This window comes from Cupressus sempervirens, chromosome 7, assembly GCF_028749045.1.
Source record: "Cupressus sempervirens isolate cs-2001-9-10 chromosome 7, ASM2874904v1, whole genome shotgun sequence".
In the NCBI taxonomy this organism is placed as follows: Eukaryota; Viridiplantae; Streptophyta; class Pinopsida; order Cupressales; family Cupressaceae; genus Cupressus; species Cupressus sempervirens.
The window spans coordinates 698,350,746-698,373,748 of record NC_143124.1 but is presented as its reverse complement, the minus strand read 5'-3'; the positions used below and the strand labels follow the sequence as shown (position 1 = coordinate 698,373,748).

At 35.9% G+C, this 23,003-nt stretch overlaps 1 protein-coding gene across 1 annotated transcript; it reads right to left on the bottom strand.

Annotated features, from left to right (window-relative positions):
• Positions 1-7,213: 7,213 nt before the first annotated feature.
• Positions 7,214-11,636, bottom strand: LOC149549132 (uncharacterized). Its single transcript, XM_089792567.1, has 2 exons — positions 8,064-11,636; positions 7,214-7,866 (listed from the first exon to the last, which is right to left on the bottom strand). Exons 1-2 carry the CDS (start codon positions 11,473-11,475, stop codon positions 7,478-7,480), a joined length of 3,801 nt encoding a protein of 1,266 aa, XP_089648693.1. The 5' UTR covers positions 11,476-11,636; the 3' UTR covers positions 7,214-7,477.
• Between the last annotated feature and the right edge of the window lie 11,367 nt (positions 11,637-23,003).

Genomic DNA, 23,003 nt, shown 5'->3' with positions numbered 1-23,003 from the left:
TAATCAATACACATCCTTAGAGTACCATCCTTCTTTTTAACCAATAATACCTGTGAAGCAAAAGGTGACTTACTCGATCTAATATGCCCCATAGCTAGCAACTCCTTGATAATTTTTTCTATCTCATCTTTAAGCCACTTAGGTTGCCTATAGGGAGTGACTATAATAGGCTTAGCACCCTCCTCCAATTCGATGATGGGTTCTATCCCTCTATCTGGAGGTCTACCAAGAGGAATCTCGCTAGAGACCTTATCATGCTTGATCCTCAACTCTTGTATATCAGGATGATAAATAGATTTTTGCTGCTCTTCCTTTGTTGGCTTCAAAACACAACCTGCTACCCACTCAACCATGTCATGACACAAGAGATGTTCCATTTTCCTAAGAGAAATAGTCTTGCAACTAGTGTCTCTGAGTGCTTTCAACACATGAGTTTTCCCATCCATCTCAAATCTCATTTCCATCTCACATCGGTTGAGGGTGAATATTCCTATGTCATGTAACCATGTCATTCCCAAAACCATATCTGTGTCTCCCATGTTCACCACATAAAAACCTGACTTGAACTCATAGTTATTCAGGCACATAGGAAATTTTGAAATCATTTTGTCACACCTAAGAGTGAAACCATTAGTAACCTTAACTTGAATTCCCTCAAAATTCTCAGTCTATCAACAAGCCTAGTATCAATGAAATTGTGTGTCGCACCTATATCAAGAAGAGTAATAATCTTTTGACCAGCAAGAACCCCTCGTATCCTAAAAGACCCTTCTCACTAAATACTTGTGAGACAAGCCTCTTTATGCTTCACTTCTTCCTCTAATTCTTCATCATGTTCTAATTTTTTTGGTTCTAAATCATTAATTTTAGATTGCTAGTCTGAATCAGAATCTCCAATTAGCATCCACATTGCATGATTTGACTTCCCCTTAGGTTTCATAGGGCAGTCATGGTTAATATCATATGGTCCCTTACGATAGAAGCATAGTTTCTTCTTCTTCAAATCATTAAGAGTCGAGTACGGTCAAGCGGAAAAGTAGACTTATCTATAGCTTTATCCTCCTTCTTAGGAAACTTCTTATTATTATGACTGGAAAATGTTCCCTTTGATGTAAACTTGCTGGTAGGGGCAGCAAACTCCATGCTTCATGCCTTCTTCATTGCTTCCTATAGTGAGGGAGGATTGAAAGCTCTCAACCAACCCTTCAATGGCTCCATCAATCCTTCCATGAATAAGACCACCAATCTTCTTTCACTGATGTTAGGAACCATGACTGATAACTGTTGGAAGTCATTCACATAAGCGTCAAGGGAACCATGTTGTTTTAGTTGTGCCAATTCACAGAAACTCACCTCAAGATCTTTGACATCAAACATTTCAATCAGCCTGTTAGTAAACTCCTCATATGTAGTGATAAGGTTGTGTTCAAGAGTGACTAACCCATGATACCACCACTTGTGAGCAAATCCTTCAAGATGTAGTGTGGCAAATCTTATGGCATCTTCTTTAGGCATTGGTCTCAAAGAAAGATAATTATCAAGCTTTTGAACCCAAGACCTAGCTGTGCATTTGTTACTTCCATCATAGTAAGGCATAGAAATCTTACCAATTGTTTGTTGATAGTCATTTCTTGGAGCATAGTGATCATTCCTTCCTCCTCTCCTATTCCTTTGATTCATGAATTGATCAAACGTCCATATTTCTCTCATGTTAGGAGGAAGAGTGGTATACTCCAAGTAGGCCTATCTAGTTTCATCTCCAAGTGAAATAGCTAGAGTAGCATGTGGTTGTTCTTCTCTAGGTATAAAGGTGGGAAAAAGAGGCCTAGCGGATGTTCCTCTAGTGTCTTCAGCATGATGTATAGACTTCCCTCATTATCTCCACTATGTTCAGTTCTGTTTTGATTTTGAGTGGCTGTGTTCTGATTTTGAGTGCCTTGCTAATCCATTTTTGCTAATAAGCACGACAACATATCAAGCATGGTATCAAAATTCTTTTAAGCTCTTGCATCCCTATTTTTGTCTTCTGCCATATTTTGAACTATTTTGCTAGTATCTCTTTCTCTTAATGCTTTTGAGGATGTATCCCCTTCAACCTGTGGATTCGTATATTGTTGTTTCCGTTGTTCCCTGTTATAACATCTAATTTCTCTCTCACTCATATGTTGTTTGACTGATCACAGGATGGCAAGATGAAGGCTTTGATACCACTGTAATGAGCCTTTCTCAAACTGGCCACAAATTACTCTAATTTTCTACTTGTAATAAATGGTTGCAAGATCCACAATGAATATACTTCTTTCTTTCATCTGTTAATGCACTAAGAGAATAGGATGCATCTACAACCAAGACATCTTTACAAGATCTGAATACAAACTAATATCAAATCCAAAACCTTTGTATCATATATATAAATAAATACTTAATTCTGATGAAGACTGACACTTACAGTAGTAGCATATAATATGCATAAATAAATAGGAGAAACGTGGTTCTTGAAGTCGCTTTGAGTATCCACTGACAATGCAATCAATATCTCTAGGTTTTATGCCCTAATAATAAGGTAATACCGTGTTCCTGCAACAAAATCCTATAGTAAATGCCCTACTTATTCTTCCTCTTCACACCCAACCCTTGGCCACAAATTTGGCACAATGAAGTGACTGTAATACCACCTCCAATCGACAATAATTTAGGTGATGTTTCACACCCTCAAAATTGCTATCATTGGGAGTTTTCATTCCCAAAGACAAATTGATTATCTATAGGCCCTTGGCTCCACAATTACACATGCAAATGTTAATAACAAATCTAAATGCCTTCCCATGAGGCTCTCTCCTCTATTTATATTATTCCTACCCCCCCTTCTAGAAGAATCATAAGTGTTATCTTATCATACTATTCTGGAAGCTCTTTTCTTTCCAATAATAGATGAGTTGTGCTTCTCAGCGATTCCCTAATATTAAATTAATTAAATATAAAGTCATCTTTTAAATATTTATATTATTTAATGACTTTATAAGAAATCAATTTAATTATTTCCACTTAGCCTTCGAAGGATGAAAGGCTAAGAAATCTAATGAGAGGCTAAAGAGATGGGGACATTACAGTTGTAATGAGCCTTGCTCAAACTGGTCACAAATTACCCTAATTTTCTACTTTTAATAAATGGTTGCAAGATCCACAATGAATACACTTCTTTCTTTCATCTGTTAATGCACTAAGAGAATAGGATGCATCTACAACCAAGAAATCTTTACAAGATATGAATACAAACTAATATCAAATCCAAAACTCTAGTATCACATATATAAATAAATGCTTAATTCTGATCAAACCTGACACCTACAACAGTAGCATATAATATGCATGAATAAATAGGAGAAACCTAGTTCTTGAAGTCACTTTCAGTCTCCACTGACAATACAATCAATATCTCCAGGTATTATTCCCTAATGACAAGGTAATACAGTGTTCTGACAACAACCTCCTGTAGTAAATGCCCTACTTATTCTTCCTCTTCACACCCAACCCTTGGCCACGAATTTGGCACAATGAAGTGATTGTATTACCACCTCCAATTGGCAATAATTCAAGTGATGTTTCACACCCTCAAAATTGCTATCATTGGGAGTTTTCGTTCCCAAAGACAAATTGATTATCTACAGGCCCTTGGCTCCACAATTACACATGAAACTGTTAATAACAAATCCAAATGCCTTCCCATGAGGCTCTCTCCTCTATTTATATTATTCTTGCCCCCCCTTCTAGAAGAATCATAAGTGTTATCTTATCACACTATTATGGAAGCTTCTTCCTTTCCAACAATAGATGAGCTTGCTTCTCGACAATTCCCTAATATTAAATTAATTAAATATAATGTCAACTTTTTAATTTTTATATTATTTAATGACTTTATAAGAAATAAATTTAATTATTTCCACTTAGCCTTCGAAGGATGAAAGGCTAAGAAATCTATTGAGAGGCTAAAGAGATGGGGACATTACATTGTGTGATTCAAGTTTGAATGTGTGAACATTTGTAGAAGAAGGAAAAAGAGTTTTGTTATTGCAGAATAGAGCAAAAGACTTTATCTAATCAGTAAAGGACATTAAAGCCATATCAGATCACAGGTCAGATTAGATTAAAGAGAGGATATCAAGAACCAACTTATTAGAGTAGACCGAGGAATAGGTACTAAATTAGTTTTAACAAATTGAGTCAGGGATAATTCTTGACAAAGTGGTCTTAAAAGATCTTTTTAAATCTCCTAATGGAGTCCTTACTTTTTTGTAGGTATAAAATCCTTTAACATGGTGAGACCTAATAGTCTTAAACCCTTTTAATAGGGTAGACCCCTCATAGGGTAGATCATTAGATATGGTCAAACATTGTAATCCTAATAGGTTAACTTTATTACTACAATAGTGAAGATTTGTGGGTGTCATCCCCACCCCAATTGTACCTTCAAATTGAAGTGTTTTTAGGTAACCAAATTTTTTTGTCATGTGATTACTTTTCATGCATGTGGTTGATAGACTAGATCTATATGTTATTATAGTTTAATTTTAGAATTTATTCATGTATAAGACATTAGATATGAGATGGTAAATGTAGTGTATGCACTATGAATTGTTGTAAGTATAAAATCCTTTAACAAACTGAGACCTAATAGTCTCAAATGCTTTTAAGAGGAAAAACCCCTCACAAGGTAGATCATTGCATACATATGGTCAAATATTGTAACCCTAATAGGTTACCTTTAATACTGCAGTAGTGAAGATTTATGGATGTCATCCCCACCCCATTTTTACCTTCAAATTGAAGTGTTTCTAAGTAACCAAATTTTTGTGTCATGTGATTAATTTTCATGCATGTGATTGATAGACTAGATCTATATGTTCTTATAGTTTGATTTTAGAAGTTATGCATACATAAGACATCAGATATGAGATGGTAAATGTGGTGTATGCACTATGAATTGTTAAAGTGTACAAAGTGTTACAGATCATGATTCAACACCCCCCCCCCCCCAAATTAGACTTCCAACACTACCTAGAGCATTTTAATTTTCTAAGTTCCTATTATTCTTTCTAACTATAATTTTAACTATGTTTTTCAATATTTTCTAACATGTACACTAAAACATAAAAGTAATTAATATATAATAAAAACTAACCAAATACCCATAAAAATAACTAAATATTCTTTAAAAATAACTAAACTTTCATTAAAAATAACTAAATATTCATTAAAAAAATATTCACAAGAAAAACAAAAAACAAAAAAATGCAAATACTTGATATGCTAAATGCTCAAAGGAGGTTGAAAATGGTAGACCAGAATAATGATGTAACTTAAGACATCAGGGAGTTCCCTCTAAGCCTTTCCACCAAATCGCAACAGTGAAAAGTGGGAATTCAATGCTTATAAAGTTATTTATGATGACTTTTTAGGGCTTCGAGCAAAGCCTAAGTGGTCGTATGGGCCAAGAGGCTTCACTCGAAGCCTCTAGCTTTGTTCAAAGCCCCCTAGATTGTTTGATCTGATTTCTTCATGATGAAAGTGGGAACCATTACCATGACCCATCCTTCCTATTTTCGTTCATTGATTCTTGAAACAAGTTACCTTTCTAGAAAATAGACTCCATTCTACACAATTTTAAAAACATTTTTTTTAATTTTTGACTAGGTTTTTAGTGACTTATAGGTGGAGAACACACAAATTTTATGTTTTCATATGTGTCCACATAGAAAATTAATAAACATAGATACATAGATACATAGATACATGTGTGTGTGTGTGTGTGTGTATACACACACACGTACATACATACATACATGTGTGTGTGTGTGTGTGTGTGTGTGTGTGTGTGTGTGTGTGTGTGTGTGTGTGTGTGTGTGTGTGTGTGTGTGTGTGTGTGTGTACATACATACATGTATATATATGTATATAATATATATATTAGTAGATAAATTTGGGATAAACTCCATTGTGTTAGCTAACTTAACCAAAACAATGAATTTTTTTTGAAGGAAAACTTAACATTTTAAGGAGTGTACACTAGACAAAATGTTGTATTTTATTCACAAAATATATGACCTCTTTTTGTGCTCCCACTTTTTGAAGGTCTTAAACTCTAAGCTTTTATAATAAAAATTGTAGTTTAGAAATTAGATTTGTAGTATTACAACTCACGTTTTTATCACATCTTGAAATTTTGAGTCTAGATATCTCTAATTCTATGTCTATCGTCAAAATTTAAATTTAACTAATTTGAATGAAAAGGATGATATTTTATAACTCTTTTTTTATCCTAATCTTTATACACTTATCCACACCTTAATTAATGAAACAACACTACAAAATAAAAAATAGTTTAAAAAATGAAAATGATGAATTCTACATACTCTCTACATTCTAAATGTTCTCAATTCTTTTTTTTGCATAAGTACATCAATGATTGAAAAACCCCTAAGGGCATATCCTTATAATGAATTGTTTTATATACTATGGCTTGTATTTGTTGTAAGTAAGTTGTAATACTTTAATCAAGTAGATAGTAATGAAATTTAATAATTATAGTTAAATTAGGTAGATAGTACATTTAGTATTTAACATAATTTAATCAAAATTTTAATATTATGTTAAACTCAATAGTTATAGTTTAATTAGATGGATAGTAAATTAAACTTAAATACTTATAATTTGATAATAGTATTTAGTATAATTTAATCAATAATTTAATATTATATTAAACTTAATAATTATAGTTTAAATAGATAGAAAGTACATTAAACTGAGTAATTATAGTTTAATTAGATAGATAGTACATTAAACTTAATAATTCTAATTTGGTGATAGTACTTAATATAATTTAATCAATATTATTATATTTTTATATTTTAGATGAAAGGTTAAAAAATTATAAGATTATAGAAACTATTATTCTAGTTATAAAAGTTACTACAATCTTAAATTCAAAATTGTGCTTCCTAAAATATTGTCCTAAAATAGATGCATGCTTTCTAAAAATTCATTCGTGTAACACCCCAAATAAATGAGTTAATCGAATTGAAGTAAAATGATGTTATCATAAAATTTAAAAATTCACACACAAACACATATATAATAGAAAAATAAAACATCAAAATTTAAAATAAAAATACTCAAATTTAATTAGTGAAAAAAAAAAAAAATTAATCACTAGAAAGATAGAAGTGAATGCATTAATATTAGTCTATGACAAATACAATAATTACATCATAATTGATTATTACTAAATACTAAGGGCGCTATATTTGTAAACCAAACACTATCCATATTTAAATATAAATTACTTATTAAACAAAATCACACGAGGAAATTTAAAATGTGACAAGACATTATAGCAACATCTCCTCCCTTGCAAGCTTTTGAGCCAGTCAAACATGGAGATCGCCGCAAATGTTGACACAGGATTTGCGAAGTCCGTCTATCAGTCTGACAAGAGCTGAGAAAGTGTAAGAGTGTTCAAATAGTACTCGTGCACTTGGCTTTTCTTGATATTTTCATCTGTGGCTGCCAGAAATTTGGCAACGTCTCTCATGCCGGGCCTCTGATTTGGAGATGAGTTTCGGCATTCAAACGCCATTTTCACCAAATTCAGAATCTTGTCGACCATGGCGCCTTTCGGAGGCTCTAATCTGCCATCCAGAATATCCGTAACAAAAATGTCATCTCCTCCATTATCCGGATCCCCTTCCATGGACAAAATCCCGTTCTGTCCGTCTCCAGTGGGATGCTTTCCGCTCATTACTTCCAAAGCGAGCACTCCAAAGCTGTACACATCACATTTCTCCGTCAATTTCATCGTGTATGACATCTCTGCACAGGCAAACAATATTTATTTCAGATTTTTGGATCTGTAATTCGGTTTCGCAATCAGTCAATTGGTCTTTTAAGCAAAAGATTTGATTTTGATGGAGAGATCGACTTGAAAATGAGAGGAGTGTCCGAAACATAAAAATATTTGCAGAAACAGGTTCGATCTATGCGTATTTTAATGATAGTGAGAGCAATACCTGGAGCCATGTATCCATAGGAGCCGGCAACTTTGGAGACGGTGCAGGAATCGATGTTCAGAAGTTTGGCTATGCCGAAGTCGGAAACGCAAGGTTCCATGGAGGAATCCAGCAATACATTATTGCAAGTAATGTCCCGATGCACAACTGGTGGATCACTATCGTGATGAAGATACGCCAAGGCGTGCGCTATTCCTTGCACGATCTTGTAGCGTGTTGTCCACTGTAGATCCTTTGCCTTTTCACTGTGTAAAATCTGTCCCAAGCTTCCGTTTTCCACGTAAGCATACACCAGGAGCCTTAACGAACTCTGTGAACAGTAGCCGAAGAGTTTCACTATGTTCCGGTGTCGAATCCCCGCCAGTGCTTCGATTTCTGCAACGAAGCTTTTTCTGTCTGCGGCTGCTCCGTCAATTGTTGGAAAGAGCTTCTTGACGGCAAGGGTTTGGCCAGAGGAGAGAACGGCCTTGTAGACCGCGGCGGATCCGCCTTTGCCGATGCAGTATTTTTCGTTGAAGTTTTCGGTGGATTTGAGGATTTCGCCAAGCATGTCCTTGCCGCCGTCTGAATTCCACAATGAGAAATTATCTTTCTCTTCATCTGGTTCTCCCGATACAGCTCTGCGTCCGCTCCAGCGTTTAAATATTGCTCCTGCGACTGCTAAGATGAGTAGAGCTGAAGCTATTGGAACAATAATGGCGACAATCTTACGCGTCGGAGAACTTTTGCCTTCATCTTTCTGATTTACTGAATTTCCGGCGCAAGACTTCAATCCGCTTCCAATGCCGCAAAGCTTTGCATTCCCGTCATAAGACGTAAATATCGAAACTTTGAAATCAGGAACCGGACCCTCCAGGTCGTTGTAGGACAGATCCAAGGAAGAAAGGCTCAGCAAATCTGGAAAGCTTGACGGAACTCGACCTGTGAGATTGTTATGAGACAGATTCAGGATGATTAGCGACTGCAAGTTCGTTAATTGAGCAGGAATTGGTCCCGACAGCGAATTGTGACTGAGATCAAGAATTATTTGCAAATTCGCCAGATTACCAAGCCTTGCAGGAATGCTTCCGCTGAAATTATTTCCATCCAGACGCAACTCCAGCAATTTTTGAAAAGCACCGATCTCTGATGGAATTTCACCGTAAAGATTATTTCCGCTCAAAGCTAACCTTTCTAGCGCGGTCAACTTCCCGATCTGCAATGGTATTGTCCCTGTGAGCTCATTGTCGCTCAAATCTAGCAGAAACAATGTGCTTATATAGCCGATCTCCGGTGGAATGCTTCCTCGTATATAATTGCCGGAAATATTAAGCTTGCTGAGATTTTTGAGGTCGGTAATCTGCAGAGGAATTGTCCCTGTAAAATAATTCCTCGACATGCCGAGTACAGTAAGGTTGCGGGAATGGCCTAAAAGAGGTGGAATTTCACCGTAAAGCTGATTAGAACTGATATCCAGGTATGACAAACTCGGATATTCTCCGAAGGCATCCGTTATGCTTCCTTCAAGCTGATTTTCCTCTAGCCGAACCCGAACCAAGCTCTTGCAATTCCTTAGAGTCACCGGTATTGGACCTGAAAATTTGTTGCGATTCACGGTTAAAAGCTGCAGCTTTCCCCGTTGACAGATTTGCGGAGGAAGATTTCCTGTCAGGCTGTTGTTGGAGATGCTTACTCTTGCAATATCACTGTGCTTCCCCAAGCTTTGAGAAATGTTACCTGAAAGAAGATTGTTATGAAGGTAGAGAATCGTCAAATTAGGAAGCACAAATATACCTCCTGGAATCTCCCCCGTCAAGCTGTTGCTGGAAAGATCGAAAGTCTGTACTGCCTTCAAATTGCCTAGCTCTGTTGGAATGCTTCCTTTGAGACTGTTCTCGAAGAGATTGAGCGTCACAAGAAACTTCAAATTTCCGAGCTCGGCGGGAACGGCGCCAGTTAAAGAATTCTTCGACAAATCGAGTTCTTGCAAGCTCGAGCAGTTCCCGATCTCCGCTGGAATGGTTCCCTCGAAGAAATTCTCGTACAGAAACAGAACCTTGAGCTTCTTCAAGCTTCCTACTTGTGCAGGAATTCTGCCATCCATTTTATTCTGTTGCAGCTGCAGTGAAATCAAATTCGTCCAATTGCCAAGAAATCTTCCGTCAAGAGCTCCAGTGAGAAGATTTCCCGACATTCCGAGCTCGCTCATGCGAGACAAAGAAACAAAGCTAAGCGGCACAGGACCTTCCAGCTTATTGAGCGACAAATCCATGAACATCAAATTCGAGCACTGTCCGAGCTCTTCAGGTATATTTCCTTCCAAGCTGCTATAATGAAGATCCAGTCTCTGCAAGGACTTCAAATTCCCCAAACTGCCTGGAATTATGCTTCCCAACTGGTTCTGAAAGAGCTCCAGAATTTGGAGCTTGTTTAACCGACCTAACTCCATTGGAATTGATCCGGTAAAATTATTTACCCCGAGACGAAGCACCTGAAGCTGTGTAAGATTCCCCAACTGTGCCGGTATGGCACCATTGAAATAATTCATTGTGAGATTAAGAAAAGCCAGTTTCTTCATTCCAGTGAGCTCCAAAGGAATACGCCCCTGGAACGAATTCTGACTGAGGTCCAAGACCTCTAGATTTCTGCATTTAGCAATAAACAAAGGGAATTCGCCATTAAAGGAGTTCAAAGAAAGCCGAAGAACCTTCAGCAACTGGAGTTTACCAATTTGGGAAGGAATCAAGTCGAGATAATTCAATCCCAAATCCAGAACAGTGAGGTTACTACAATTGCCAATTTCAGGCGGTATGGGACCTGACAAATTATTGCTAGACAGCGACAAAGATTGCAACTTGGAAAGCTTTCCGAGCTCTGGCGGGATTTCTCCTTGAAGATTATTGATTCCCAGGCTCAGCACTCTCAGACTCCGCATTTGTCCAAACTCAGGCGGAATCCTACCAGACAGGTAATTATCCTCAAGAACAAGTTCCTCAAGATTTTTCAGATTAAAAAAGCCAGATGGAACGCTTCCAGTCAGGATATTGTGACTGAGATCAATTCTTTTCAGACTAAGCAAAGACGAAACAGAGGAATTCAGGGGACCTTCAAGATTGAACGAAGATAAATCCATAGAACTAACCTTTTGTAATTCATCACATGTGATTCCAATCCATTTGCAGGGAAACTGAGAAGACTCATTCCATGAAGCGAGCAACTTCTGTGAATCTTTGGAAAGGCCATTCTTGAACAACATCAATGCTCTCCCTTCCTCAGACAAGCTCAGGCTGATCCAGAAGACATTAACAAACAGCATGATGAACATAAGCTCCTTGGAATCCATTTTGCTCTGGAAATCCAGAAGAGCATTCTTGCTAAGAACTAGAAGCAACCAATAAAACAGAACAAGCTGAATTAAATTGAACAAAAGCATTGAATGGTGATCTCATCTTATTGGTACAGGTCAAAGGTTTCTTGGCAGTGCCAGCTCAGAGCGCTGTCCTAAAAATCGATTAAGTCAACTTTAAACTACTCAGGCAACAGAAAGAATCCTTATCCCGTACTTATTGTTTTTATATACATTGAACTGTACATTTTTTCTGAGCCATATCTTCAATGCGTAGAAACTTCAGAGGCGGCTTTAAATTCACCGACCTGAATATTCGTTGAGTTGCAGAGGAGCATTGACTACAGCCCTTACTTACTACATAAATAACAAAATTCGTGAGGTATTTTTCAAAGCTTCACGTTTATCAATTTCCCTTACCCACTTGAAGGCGACTTGAAATACCAGTGTTATGGTCAATGGCCCTCGCTAAGAATGGAGTGGGATGAACTAGTCTCCAACAAGAAAAACCCAAAAATACGACTCCCGGACTATCAAATTTAGTGTCTGTCCCCATCCTTTATTATTTTCTACAACTGCCAACTTCTCTTCTTAAATTAAGCATAAATTTATTAGAAACCACCGTTGTTTTGTTGGGGTGTTACCGTACTGTATTTTATTTTTACAGGGACACCGTCAAGTCTAATCTTGCTTGATATTAGGTATGCACCTTTTGTCAGTCTAAAAGCTGCTCTGCTATGGGCGATAACACGTCTTGACTTTGAGTCTCTTTTTCCATAATGGAATAAACCTTTACAAATGTAGGCTAAATCATATAAAATTTTATAGTATGAGCGATTACACGGTCAAAAGTAGTTAACCAGTTCTACAGATAAGGAATTCTATTACACTTCAGCAAATCAAGAGATACAAAATTCTTTGCCTCTCACTGGCAGAACTCCGACAACCTCCTAATTTATCCCGCTAATATTCCCCACTGCTATTCCCGCGCTAACACTGTGCCCTTGCTAACACTGCAAGACTGTTTGCTAACACTGCAAACGTTTCTCCCAAAACTTCTTCCTCCAAATGACCCAATGACCCATTTTTATACTACTCCTGTTGGTAAACCAACGACCGAGATTAAATCAAACCAACGGTTGAGATTAAGACAACTCGACAACCAACAATAGCATTGGTTGCAAGGTGTCCAAAAGGGAATCTCTAAAATTAGTAAATAATAACCATTTACTAATTCTTGACAAGTGGACAAACAGCTGTCCAAACCACCCATAAATACAACTGTTATTCATAGATAAGGACGAACAGTTGTCCAAGCTACCCATAAATATTACTGCTATTTCCGGGTCAGAAATAACAGCTGTCCAACTAACAATAACTAACACAATTATAGCATAAAAATAATGCTAGTTACAATACATGGAATTTATCTTACCCTCATTCACTTTATGTTGATATTTATTGTGTCAATCTATTATAAATAATTTTTGTATTTAAATTACGTTTAACCCTCAAATTTCTTTGCTTCTTATTATGCAAAAAGCATTGACTTTGTATTGATATACAACATGTGAGTCAGACATGAGACAATACATATGGTGCATGTATGGAAGATCATTTTTTCTTCACATGACAAGAGCTAGTGGAATAGAAATGAGTCTAAAGGCCTAACCATTTTTATGAGAGGAGAGTTGTATCAACGCCAATATTTTTTCATTTCCATAGAATAGTTATTGTGTTAGTTTGGTCATTCACTTCACAAGGTAAGAGTTCTTGCTAGTAATTGATTGTGTTGATTATGGTGTTTTAATTGGAATGTGAGGGTGGTCTCTAAAAGTCCTCTAATAGTTGCTATTAGTACAAATTTTGTGTTGTTAAGTGAATTATAATATATATATATATATATATATATATAAAATTCAAACTCGAACCTAAATGTGAACCTTGTATGGAGTGTGAATCTCCAATCTTTTAGAAGATTTTCCCTCTCTTGTAATGGAGTGTAGTTGTTCGATGATAATGCAAATTTTAATGATATTTAATAAAATCTCAAAAAAATTATGTAATTAAATGAATCTTGATTATGTAAGTAAATATTCTTGTCCATATTTAAATAGGGCAATTTGGAGTCTACTAATGACTAATGTTAATTGAAATATTATTTCTGTATAAAGTGATTATTAGTTACAATGCCTAGAACCCAATTTAGAGCTATTGACTTTGCATTGATACTTATTCCATTTATCTTTTTTCTTATTTTTCTTGTTTCACCTATCATGGAAAAATCATATTAGTTTTGTATTACTCCAAATCTACTCAACAATACCATGTGTGAGTTGGATATTAGACAACACATATGTGTTCTATTGATGAATTAATCATTTGTTCTCACATCATAGATGCTAGTGCAATATGATAATATTTAAAGGACTACCATTGTAAGGGGTCTGCACTTTGGGCCAACTAGGCTAGTTCATTTTACATTGTTGGGGCACCGACTTGGTATTTTTCTTGTTCATGTGGTCCGGGTGGATCTTTACATTTGACTAGGCATCAAGATGTGAGACTGACCTCCATGTTTTGAGCATAAGGGTAATTTGGGTCCCATGGCGGGGTTCCCAATTTCCAGTATCATATTTCGTAATGTGTGTCACAGAGCGATGTAACTTAAGTTACCTTGGAGATTATTCTTGGAGCCAACCCGAGTAGTCATTATGGCTTTCTAATTAATGTAGCATGTATACTTGAATTGATCACAGAAGTGCTTCTTTTGGGACTGACACTATTTGATAATGGCTAGATCTGGATACTTGCCTAATGTGGTTTCCATTTAAAGAGGCCTTACACATTCATTTGGACAGGAAACAGTTGGAATTGAAGCAGTGGAGCAATGACGGGCAAGAAAGTAGGAGAAAGGAATTGATGACCATTTTTGGCAAACTACCTTGACACTTAGCCGCATTGTTGCATTTTTTTGTAAACACTTTCGATTCGAGCTGGGAGCTTTTTATTTTGTAATAATATCTGTCAAGATTGCCTTGGCATGGTCATACACTTGGGGGTGGTCTATGTTTTCAAAAAAGAATCCAATCCATTATTGCTTGTAAACTAACTTGCACTTAATAAAGGATATTAGGCAAGTTGCCCCACCATATATTCTTGGTTCGTGTTATGTTTCTTTCATTTTGGCACTATTTTGTATGCTTATTCATTCACATACATTTGGGAGGTACTGAATCTGATTATTTTAGCATTTTGCATTAGCACATAGGAGGTGGCATCGTCTGGTATCCCATTGTAAGGTAGTCTTGCATACATTTCTATACAAGATAACTAGTGTCGCACATGCAACTCCCAAAGTTCATGGAATTGGTATCAAAGTAGATCGATTTGAGTTCGTAAAGATACGTGTATCATATCAGAGCAAGTTTGATCTTGGAGAGATTAGCCTTGGAGTAGATGAAGTTGGAATTTGAGCAAAGGAGGTTACTTAAGACGAGATCTCAAAATTGGAAGTGGAAGCATGGGTGATGTGGATAGCCAATTTGATGTGGACCAAACCCAGCATCATCATCATGATGGATCGAAGAGTAAGAGTGGGACTCTAAAACACAAAGATTGAGGTGAGACTAGACGCATTGGAGAATTCCAACTTAGAGGAAAGGTTGGAAGACAAATGGAGAATAGAGTTGGCTAAGCTAGGTGATCAGATGCACTCTTGGCAAGAAGTTTATTTTTTGAAGGAGGGCTAGCAGATCTACCATACATTTATACAAGGAGGTTGGAAAGCTTCTAAGTCATCTACGATTGATTCCTATGATGGGGTTCATGATTAAACCATATTCAATAACTTCTTCTAGGATGTGGGGAGGTATCTAGCATACACACCAAACTTTATTGTTGAGGCTCAAGTCAAGGAAGTGGCAACATGTTTGAGTAGGAGTGCAAAGCTTTGTTGGCAAACTCATTAGATGCATAAGCATGTAGGTGAGCATGTGAAGTCAATCAAGACTTGGGAAAATTTGAGATAGGTGTTGCATCACTAGTTCAGGCTTGGGAACTCAGATTGGATCATCCAAATATGCCTTGAGAAATTGAAGAATATTGGCACCATCCACGATTATGTAAAGGCATCCCAAGTGTTGGATCTAGAGTGCACCAAACTCAATAATTTTGAGAGGTTATTCCTTTTCAACAAGGGATTGCAATCTTGGGCCAAAGAGAAACTAAAGTTCTTAAAGGTACAGACACTTGTTGAAGCAATCACAATTGCAAATGGGTTGCTTGATTACATGGGTGACACTACGAAAGGTTTTGGAGGAGCTCATGAGAACCAAGGGAAATGGTTCTGCAAAATGAAAAGAAGGATACCTTTTCAAATCAAGACGGTAATAAAAAAAAGGCAAGAAGAAGGCTAACAAGTCAAATGGGAAGAACAACTCGAAGAAGAGTGATCACACTTGAAAGATCATGTGAGCTAGGTTTTTTTATTTGCAAAAATATTGATCATTGGGAAAGGGAGTTTCCATATCAGAGATGGATCAAAGTAAGAAAGAAAAGATGCCCGAAATGAGAACCTTACAACTCCTTAACTTGATGCATAGTTCAACAAGTGCATTTGTGGATAATAAACATGAATTTTTCTACATGTAAATTTTCTTTGGGGGAAAGAAGATAATCTCTATGGTCAATTCATGGGTGACACATTATTACATATCAATTGGGAAAGCTAGGAAACTAGGTTTGAAGATGGAAGAAACTACAACTCATGTCAAGGTTGTTATGACACCTACATAAAAGATGAGCAATGAGATTCAAAAGGAGGTCATCTGAGGTGGACCTTGGTAGGGTACAATAGACTTGGTTTCCATTCAAATGAATGAGTTTGATCTCATCTTAGGACAAGAATGACAACAAAAGTAGTGGTCTCACACTTGGGGTGCATGTTGGTACTTAATCTGAGCTGACCTTCTTTGACCCCAATGGTGAAAAGAAAGGATATTGAACATGTACTTACTATACTAAGCGCAAAGTAGATTTGCATAAATAGTCAAGATAAGCTATACTTACCTATATTTCTTGGTGGTTGGAATGAAGGAGAGTCATCTAGGACTTCCAACTCCTTGGCCTTCCAAGATGTCTTGCTAGAGTATGTCAATCTCAAAGAAGCTCCTTGAAGTTTTGCGACCATGAAGACATGTTGATCATAAGATCAAGCTGGAGGTTGGAGCTAGGTTGTCAACAAAGGCACTGTACCATCTTAGAAGACTCAAGATGGTTGAGACGAAAAGACAATTGATAGAACTTATTGAGGTAGGATACCTACACTCATCCAAATCTCCATATGCCACCCCAATGTTGTTTCAATGAAATAAGGAAGGGACACTTAGGTTGTGTGTTAACTATTGGGCATTGAACAAATTGACAATAAAAAACAAGTATCCATTCCCCCTAATTGTGAATAATTTAAACTTCTTGGTGGATGCATGGGTGTTTAGTGAGAAGGAATTGAGACAGGGTTACTACCAAAGTAGGATCACATTGGGTGATTTAGAGAAAATGTCCACAACAACCAAGTATGGGAGTTTTGAATTTTTTGGCTATACCCTTTGGTCTTACTAACACCCATTCTACGTTCAGTACCTTGATGAATAATGTTTTTAGACCTTTTTTGGGTAAGTGCATGATTGTATATCTAGATGATATAAGTTTGTGTACAACAGATATTTAAACAAGCATAAGGAACAACTTATGGAGGTGTTCAAACAACTTAAGATGCATTACTTGTATGCGAAAAGGGAGAAGTGCATGTTGGCACATGAGGAAGTGTCATTTTTGGGACACATTGTGGGACATAGCCAAATCCAACTAGATCCAGAGAAACTAGCAATGATTTGACACTACGAACCACTTCATAATGTTCACCAGGTGAGGCAATTCATTGTTCTAGCCAAATACTACCAGAAGTTGACAATGAGATGTTCCAAGATAACTAGTGCGCTCACCAACTTGTTAAAGAAGGACACAAGTTGGAAATAGGGAGACAAGAAGCAATGTGTATTTGACAATTTGAAGGAAAAGTTGACTGAGGAGCCAATCTTAGCCTTATCAAGATATGATGCACCATTTGGTGAGAAGAATGCATCGAAACTTGGTGAAACTTCCATGTTGGATGGAATCACACTTGATTGAAGTCTTTGGGAGGTTGAGAACACAAGAAGTGATGAAGTTTTTACAATAGGACAACTTGGGGTCCTTGGAAGGGACAAGTTGGAAAGCACACCTCCAACATCTACACTACCTACATTATTTTCAAATGGCTGAGAGGTGGCTCAACGCACCTATACATAGATTTTAGAATTGAGCACCATCCTTCTAACCTAGTGAACATATTTTTGAAGGATGACATCCTTGATAGATGGAAGCATTGTGGATCAATTTCCTTGAGAGATTTGATGATTCATAATAATGATGTGAACTTTCCAATTAGAGGATGCATAAAGACCTTGGTACTTTTGGCTAGTTCCTTGGAAAGCCTTGGTCGATGGAGTTGGGATTGTCAAATGATACTAGATCTATTATGTGACATATTTTCAAAATTGGTCAAGTTACTTTCTCATGAGTCAAGTCCAAGACTGGGTGGTCATTCCCAAACTTGATAGAACTGCATGGCACAATGTACTTGGATGATGTCATGATTATTTTAGGATAGGAAGTTGTCAGTTTGACCTATTATGTAAGTGTGTTCACATTAGGTTGAATATTTAATGCATTTTGGAGCATGATATTGAATATGACAATTAGGATTCATAGGCAGTCCAACTTGAAGGTACAAATGTAGACAAGTTTGAGACTTTTCTCCATGGTGCAATTCAAGATAGTCTACCCTTGGATCTTGATGTTGGCCTCATTACCTTGAGGCAACATGGTAATGATTTGACATAATTTAGTGTTTATTTTTGGAAAACTTTCCAAACTTAATAGGTTTCAATTATGGACTTCATAGAGATGATATCGTGGTGACTTGGGATCAACATGTGCACATCCTTTCTAGTGATGCGGTATACATTGGAGAGATTTTGGATGTTTCTTACTTAGAGAGGTGTAGTGGAGATTCAAAGATCTCAGTGCAATGCACTCACATTGTAGAGACTTGGGTTGATCATAGAGAGGCACATTATGAACCATTCCTTGATAGACTGGTTCATTTCATAAAGTCCAAACTGAGGCAAGATGAAATAGAGATAGAGACTAAAGAAGATACTAAGTTCCTTCATGGAAGGAACTCTTTTTTATGAAACTAATGTATAATGGGAAACCTCTTGATGCAAAGCAAGTTGTCCAAGCATCGAGGGTGTCACCAAATGTTAGTTTAGTGGGGGATGATGTAAGGGTTCTGTACTTTGGGCTAACTAGGCTGGCTAATTTTACCTTGTTGTTGCATTGACTTCGTATTTTTCTTGTTTATGTTGTCTGACTGGGTCTTCATATTTGACTAGGCATTAAGATGTGAGGTTGACCTACACGCTTTGAGTGCAAGGGTAATTTGGGTCTCATATTGGGGTTCCCACTTTTTAGCATTAGATTTGGTAGTTTTCTTCATAGAGTAGTGTAACTTAAGTTTCCTTGGAGATTTTTCTTGCAGCCAATCTAGTTAGTCATTATGGATTTATAATTAATGTAATATGTATACTTGCATTGATAAAGAAAAATGCTTCATTTGGGACTGACCCTATTTGATAATGACTAGATTTGGATACTCGCTTGAGGCAGACTCTATTTAAAGAGGCCTTACGCATTCATTTGGATGATTAGCAATTGTAGTTGAAGAAGTGTAGAAACAAGGAGCAATGAAGTGTGAGAAAGGATTTGGTGACTTTGTTGCATCGTTGCATTGCTTTGTAAACACTTTGGAGCTCTTTTTTTGTAATAAGATCTACCAAGACTTCCTTGGCATGGTCATACACTTGGGGGAAATTTGTGTTTTTAAACATAGCATCCCATCTATTGTTACTTGTAAAATGGCTTGTATTTAGTAAAAGGTATTGGGAAAATTGGCCCACCATAAATTCTTGGTTTGTATTATGCTTCTTTCATGTTGACATCATTTTTATAGGGGACCCAAAAACCAAACAGTCATTACAAAATATTTTTAAAAAATCATTTTATGTTTAGTATGAATGTTGATGGTATTCCTATGGGGTACTATCCTAGATTTTTTGGAAACATGATTTAGAGGTTATGTGTTGCATTCGTGATAGTTTTTTTTCATTGATGTCAATGTACTAGTCATTCTGTAAAGACTAGTAAGACAATAAATAGAGTCTGGCTTTGTGACGGTCAAGGAATGAAGATGAGAATATGTTGACTTTGGATAATGTTCTATAGAGTATATAGATGCTAGAGTTAAGAGCTTATGTGGAAATATGAAGACAATGCAGAGTTATTTAGATTGGTGAAGACATTGTTCAAATATTGTTTCTAATCAAGCAATTATTGATGTTTTGATTATATCTCCTAATAGAGATAGAATATGGTTAACTAGACTTGACAAAAGGTAGAAGACATGATGAAGATGTTGTTGTCAAACATGTACATCCAGATGAGCATCAAGTGAAGAGTTATGAATATTGTGAGTCGATATTTTGAGTGTAATTGTGAAATGATATAATATTGTAATGTAACTTGTAAATATAATATCTTAAGATGGTCATATATTATTATAAAGAATATGGAAAGCCTTAAGTCTAACTCAATAATATGTTTTAGGACTTGGTACAAAGGAAATATGTTTTCCTTGGTTGTAATTATCAGTGAGATCATTTTTGTGTAATGTGAGTATGCTAGCTTATATGTGAGATCTAGTGAACTTGATAGAAAATATCTTTCGACCAGAGAAGTGTTTTGTACACTTGAGGCACAATGAGCTTACAAAGAGACTATATTTGAAAAATAAGTTGATTTTATAGTTGTACACTTGTATTATTCTAAGAAGTATAGTACTAAGGCCAGTTGGACAGTGAGTTTGATGGTCTTTACCTAAAGTTGTTTGGACAGTGGGTCCTTCTGTCTTCCATTCAACTCCTAACAAGGTTGGAATCTCCTAACATGGATTTAAAGTATTTTAATAGCCTAGACTGATATGTACTAGATGTATGTCATTGACTCTTAACATGATTCATCCTCTTAAACAATAAACTTATATTAGTACACCATTTTATGGGTACCATCCCCACTGAGTTTTCCCCTTTGATTAAGGGTTTTTCTAGTTAACAAATATGGTGTTATTGTGTATGGTGGCCTTTCTATGATTTTTGTATCTACTATTTACATGTTTTAGAATTAATAAGGATATTAAGAGTTATTTTAATTACATAACTCATTCACCCCCCTCCCCCCCACTCCACCCCCTAAGTTATCTTGGTGGAATTTACTTTCTAACAATTGGTACTAGAGCACCTAGTCTTTGAAGGAAAAGCTTAACAACTTAAAGAGATCTATGACATAGTTTAGGAAAGAAACTTTGAAGTTTTATGGAGTTAACTATGACAGTTGGAAGGAAAAGTTGAAGACACATTTGCTATGCATGGATCTCAGTTATTGGTTGATTACTACAAAGAAAAATGTTGTTATTGTAGAAAATGATCTTGAAACTTGTAATGAAGCTTAGAAAGATGTATTCATGCTAAATATGCTTGCAAGAGAAGCACTTTTATCAACTCTTCCTAAAATTAAATTTTCTTAGGTAAAAATTTTAGAATTAGCTCATGAAATTTGGATTGCCTTGCAAAGTATATTTGAAGGTAATAATCATTCTTAGAAGGTTAGACTTAAAAGTTGGATATGCCTACATCAAGATGCTAAAATTATGGAAGATGAATCTATTAGAAGTTATTTTGGAAGGATAGAATAATTTGATACAGGAATTAAGTCCCATGGATGAGTAAAATCTAAAGATGAGTTTATAGGGAAGATAGTGAAGACTTGACACTTGCATATAGACGAACAACACAGATGATTGAACAAGTTATTTCCTTATCACCAAAATTTACAAGATAGACTCTTCTTGGGAGATTCCAGTCAATAGATATGTGAATGAGACAAAGTAGAGAATTGCCCAATGTTAAAATTTCTTTCAATGCATTAAGCATTTAGCCTATGTTGACAAGGAGTGCAAGTACCAATTGATATTATGCCAGCACTATAGTAGCCAAACAAAAGTTGAATAAGAAAAGAAGATTAAGGAAGGACTTGTCATGATTATAAAAAGAGAACTTAAAGGTAACAAAGTCTTTAAATATTGGACTTGTAATGAATATGGTCATTATTCTTCTAAGTGTCCTAAGAGATTAAGAAAGACTACAAATCACTACAAATCAAGAAAGCCTAAGGAATGCCTTTTTGTAAATTATGAGGATGAATTAAATGAAGAAATATTGAGTGAAAGTGATGATTAAATAGGATTTGTTTCTATTAAGGAATAAAGTTCTATAAAAGAATAAATTAGAGAAGAAAAAGTGTTAGCATTGCAAGTTGAAAAGAAGAAACCTAGTTGGATTATCAATAGTGGTTGTTCCCATCACATGACAAGAGATATGAATAAGTTTGTTGAATTCAATAGCTATGATGAAAAAATTGTTAGACTTGGAAATATTGTAGCTTGTCGTATAAAAGGAAAAGGATCCATTACAGTTGATGGAAAGACTAACATTCATGATGTTTATTTTTTTGATGGTTCAAAACATAATCTTTTAAGTGTTGGACAACTAGTGGACAAGGGTTATCAATTGTGGTTTATAGAGAAGAATTGTATTATCAAAGACAAAGATGGTTAATGCATTGGTATTGGTACAAGGACAAGAGGTAATATATATTTTAGTTGAATCCTACTGAGATGACATTCTTAGTTGCAAAGGTGGATGATAGCTTGTTGTGGCATAAGATATTTTTTCATATGAATTTTGATAACATTGTGAAGGTCAGTACTATGTTTGCAATTAGAGATATGCCTACAATTGCAAAACATACTGACATGGTATGTAAGGAATGCATGATAGAAAAAAAAAAAGTTCATTTTCAAGAAACAAGTTACTACATCAATAAATTTGGATATTGTGCACATAGACTTGAGTGGTCCTACTAAGAAAAACCATTCTATGGAGAAAGGTATTTTATCATCCTTGATGAAGATTTCACTAGAATTATGTGGGTAGAATTTTTTAGAGATAAATATGATGCTCCTGAGAAACTCAACATATTTAATAGTAGAGTTGAAAATGAATATGGCTTAAAGAGTAAAAATTTGAGATTTGATAGATGTGGTGAGTTTACTTCAAATTATTTAATAGATTTTGTAAAGAAAATGTCATTAAAAGGCAACTTTCATCCCCTAAGACACTTGAACAAAATGAGATGGCAGAAAGAAGGAACAAAATAGTGATAGAGGAGACAAGAGTAATGATTCTTGAGAATAGTGTATCTAAGATCTTTTAGAGAGGAGTAAATATAGTAGTGTACACTATAAACAAAGTACAAATTAGACAAGGCACTAATGAGACACCATATGAACTTTGGTTTGATCAAGCACCCTCAGTTAAGTATTTCACAATCTTTGG

Coding starts and splice junctions, on each gene's coding strand:
- LOC149549132 (XM_089792567.1), bottom strand. CDS start 11,475: ATGCTTTTGTTCAATTTAATTCAGCTTGTTCTGTTTTATTGGTTGCTT. Junction 7,867..8,063: donor CTATGGATACATGGCTCCAG/GTATTGCTCTCA, acceptor TTGCCTGTGCAG/AGATGTCATACACGATGAAA.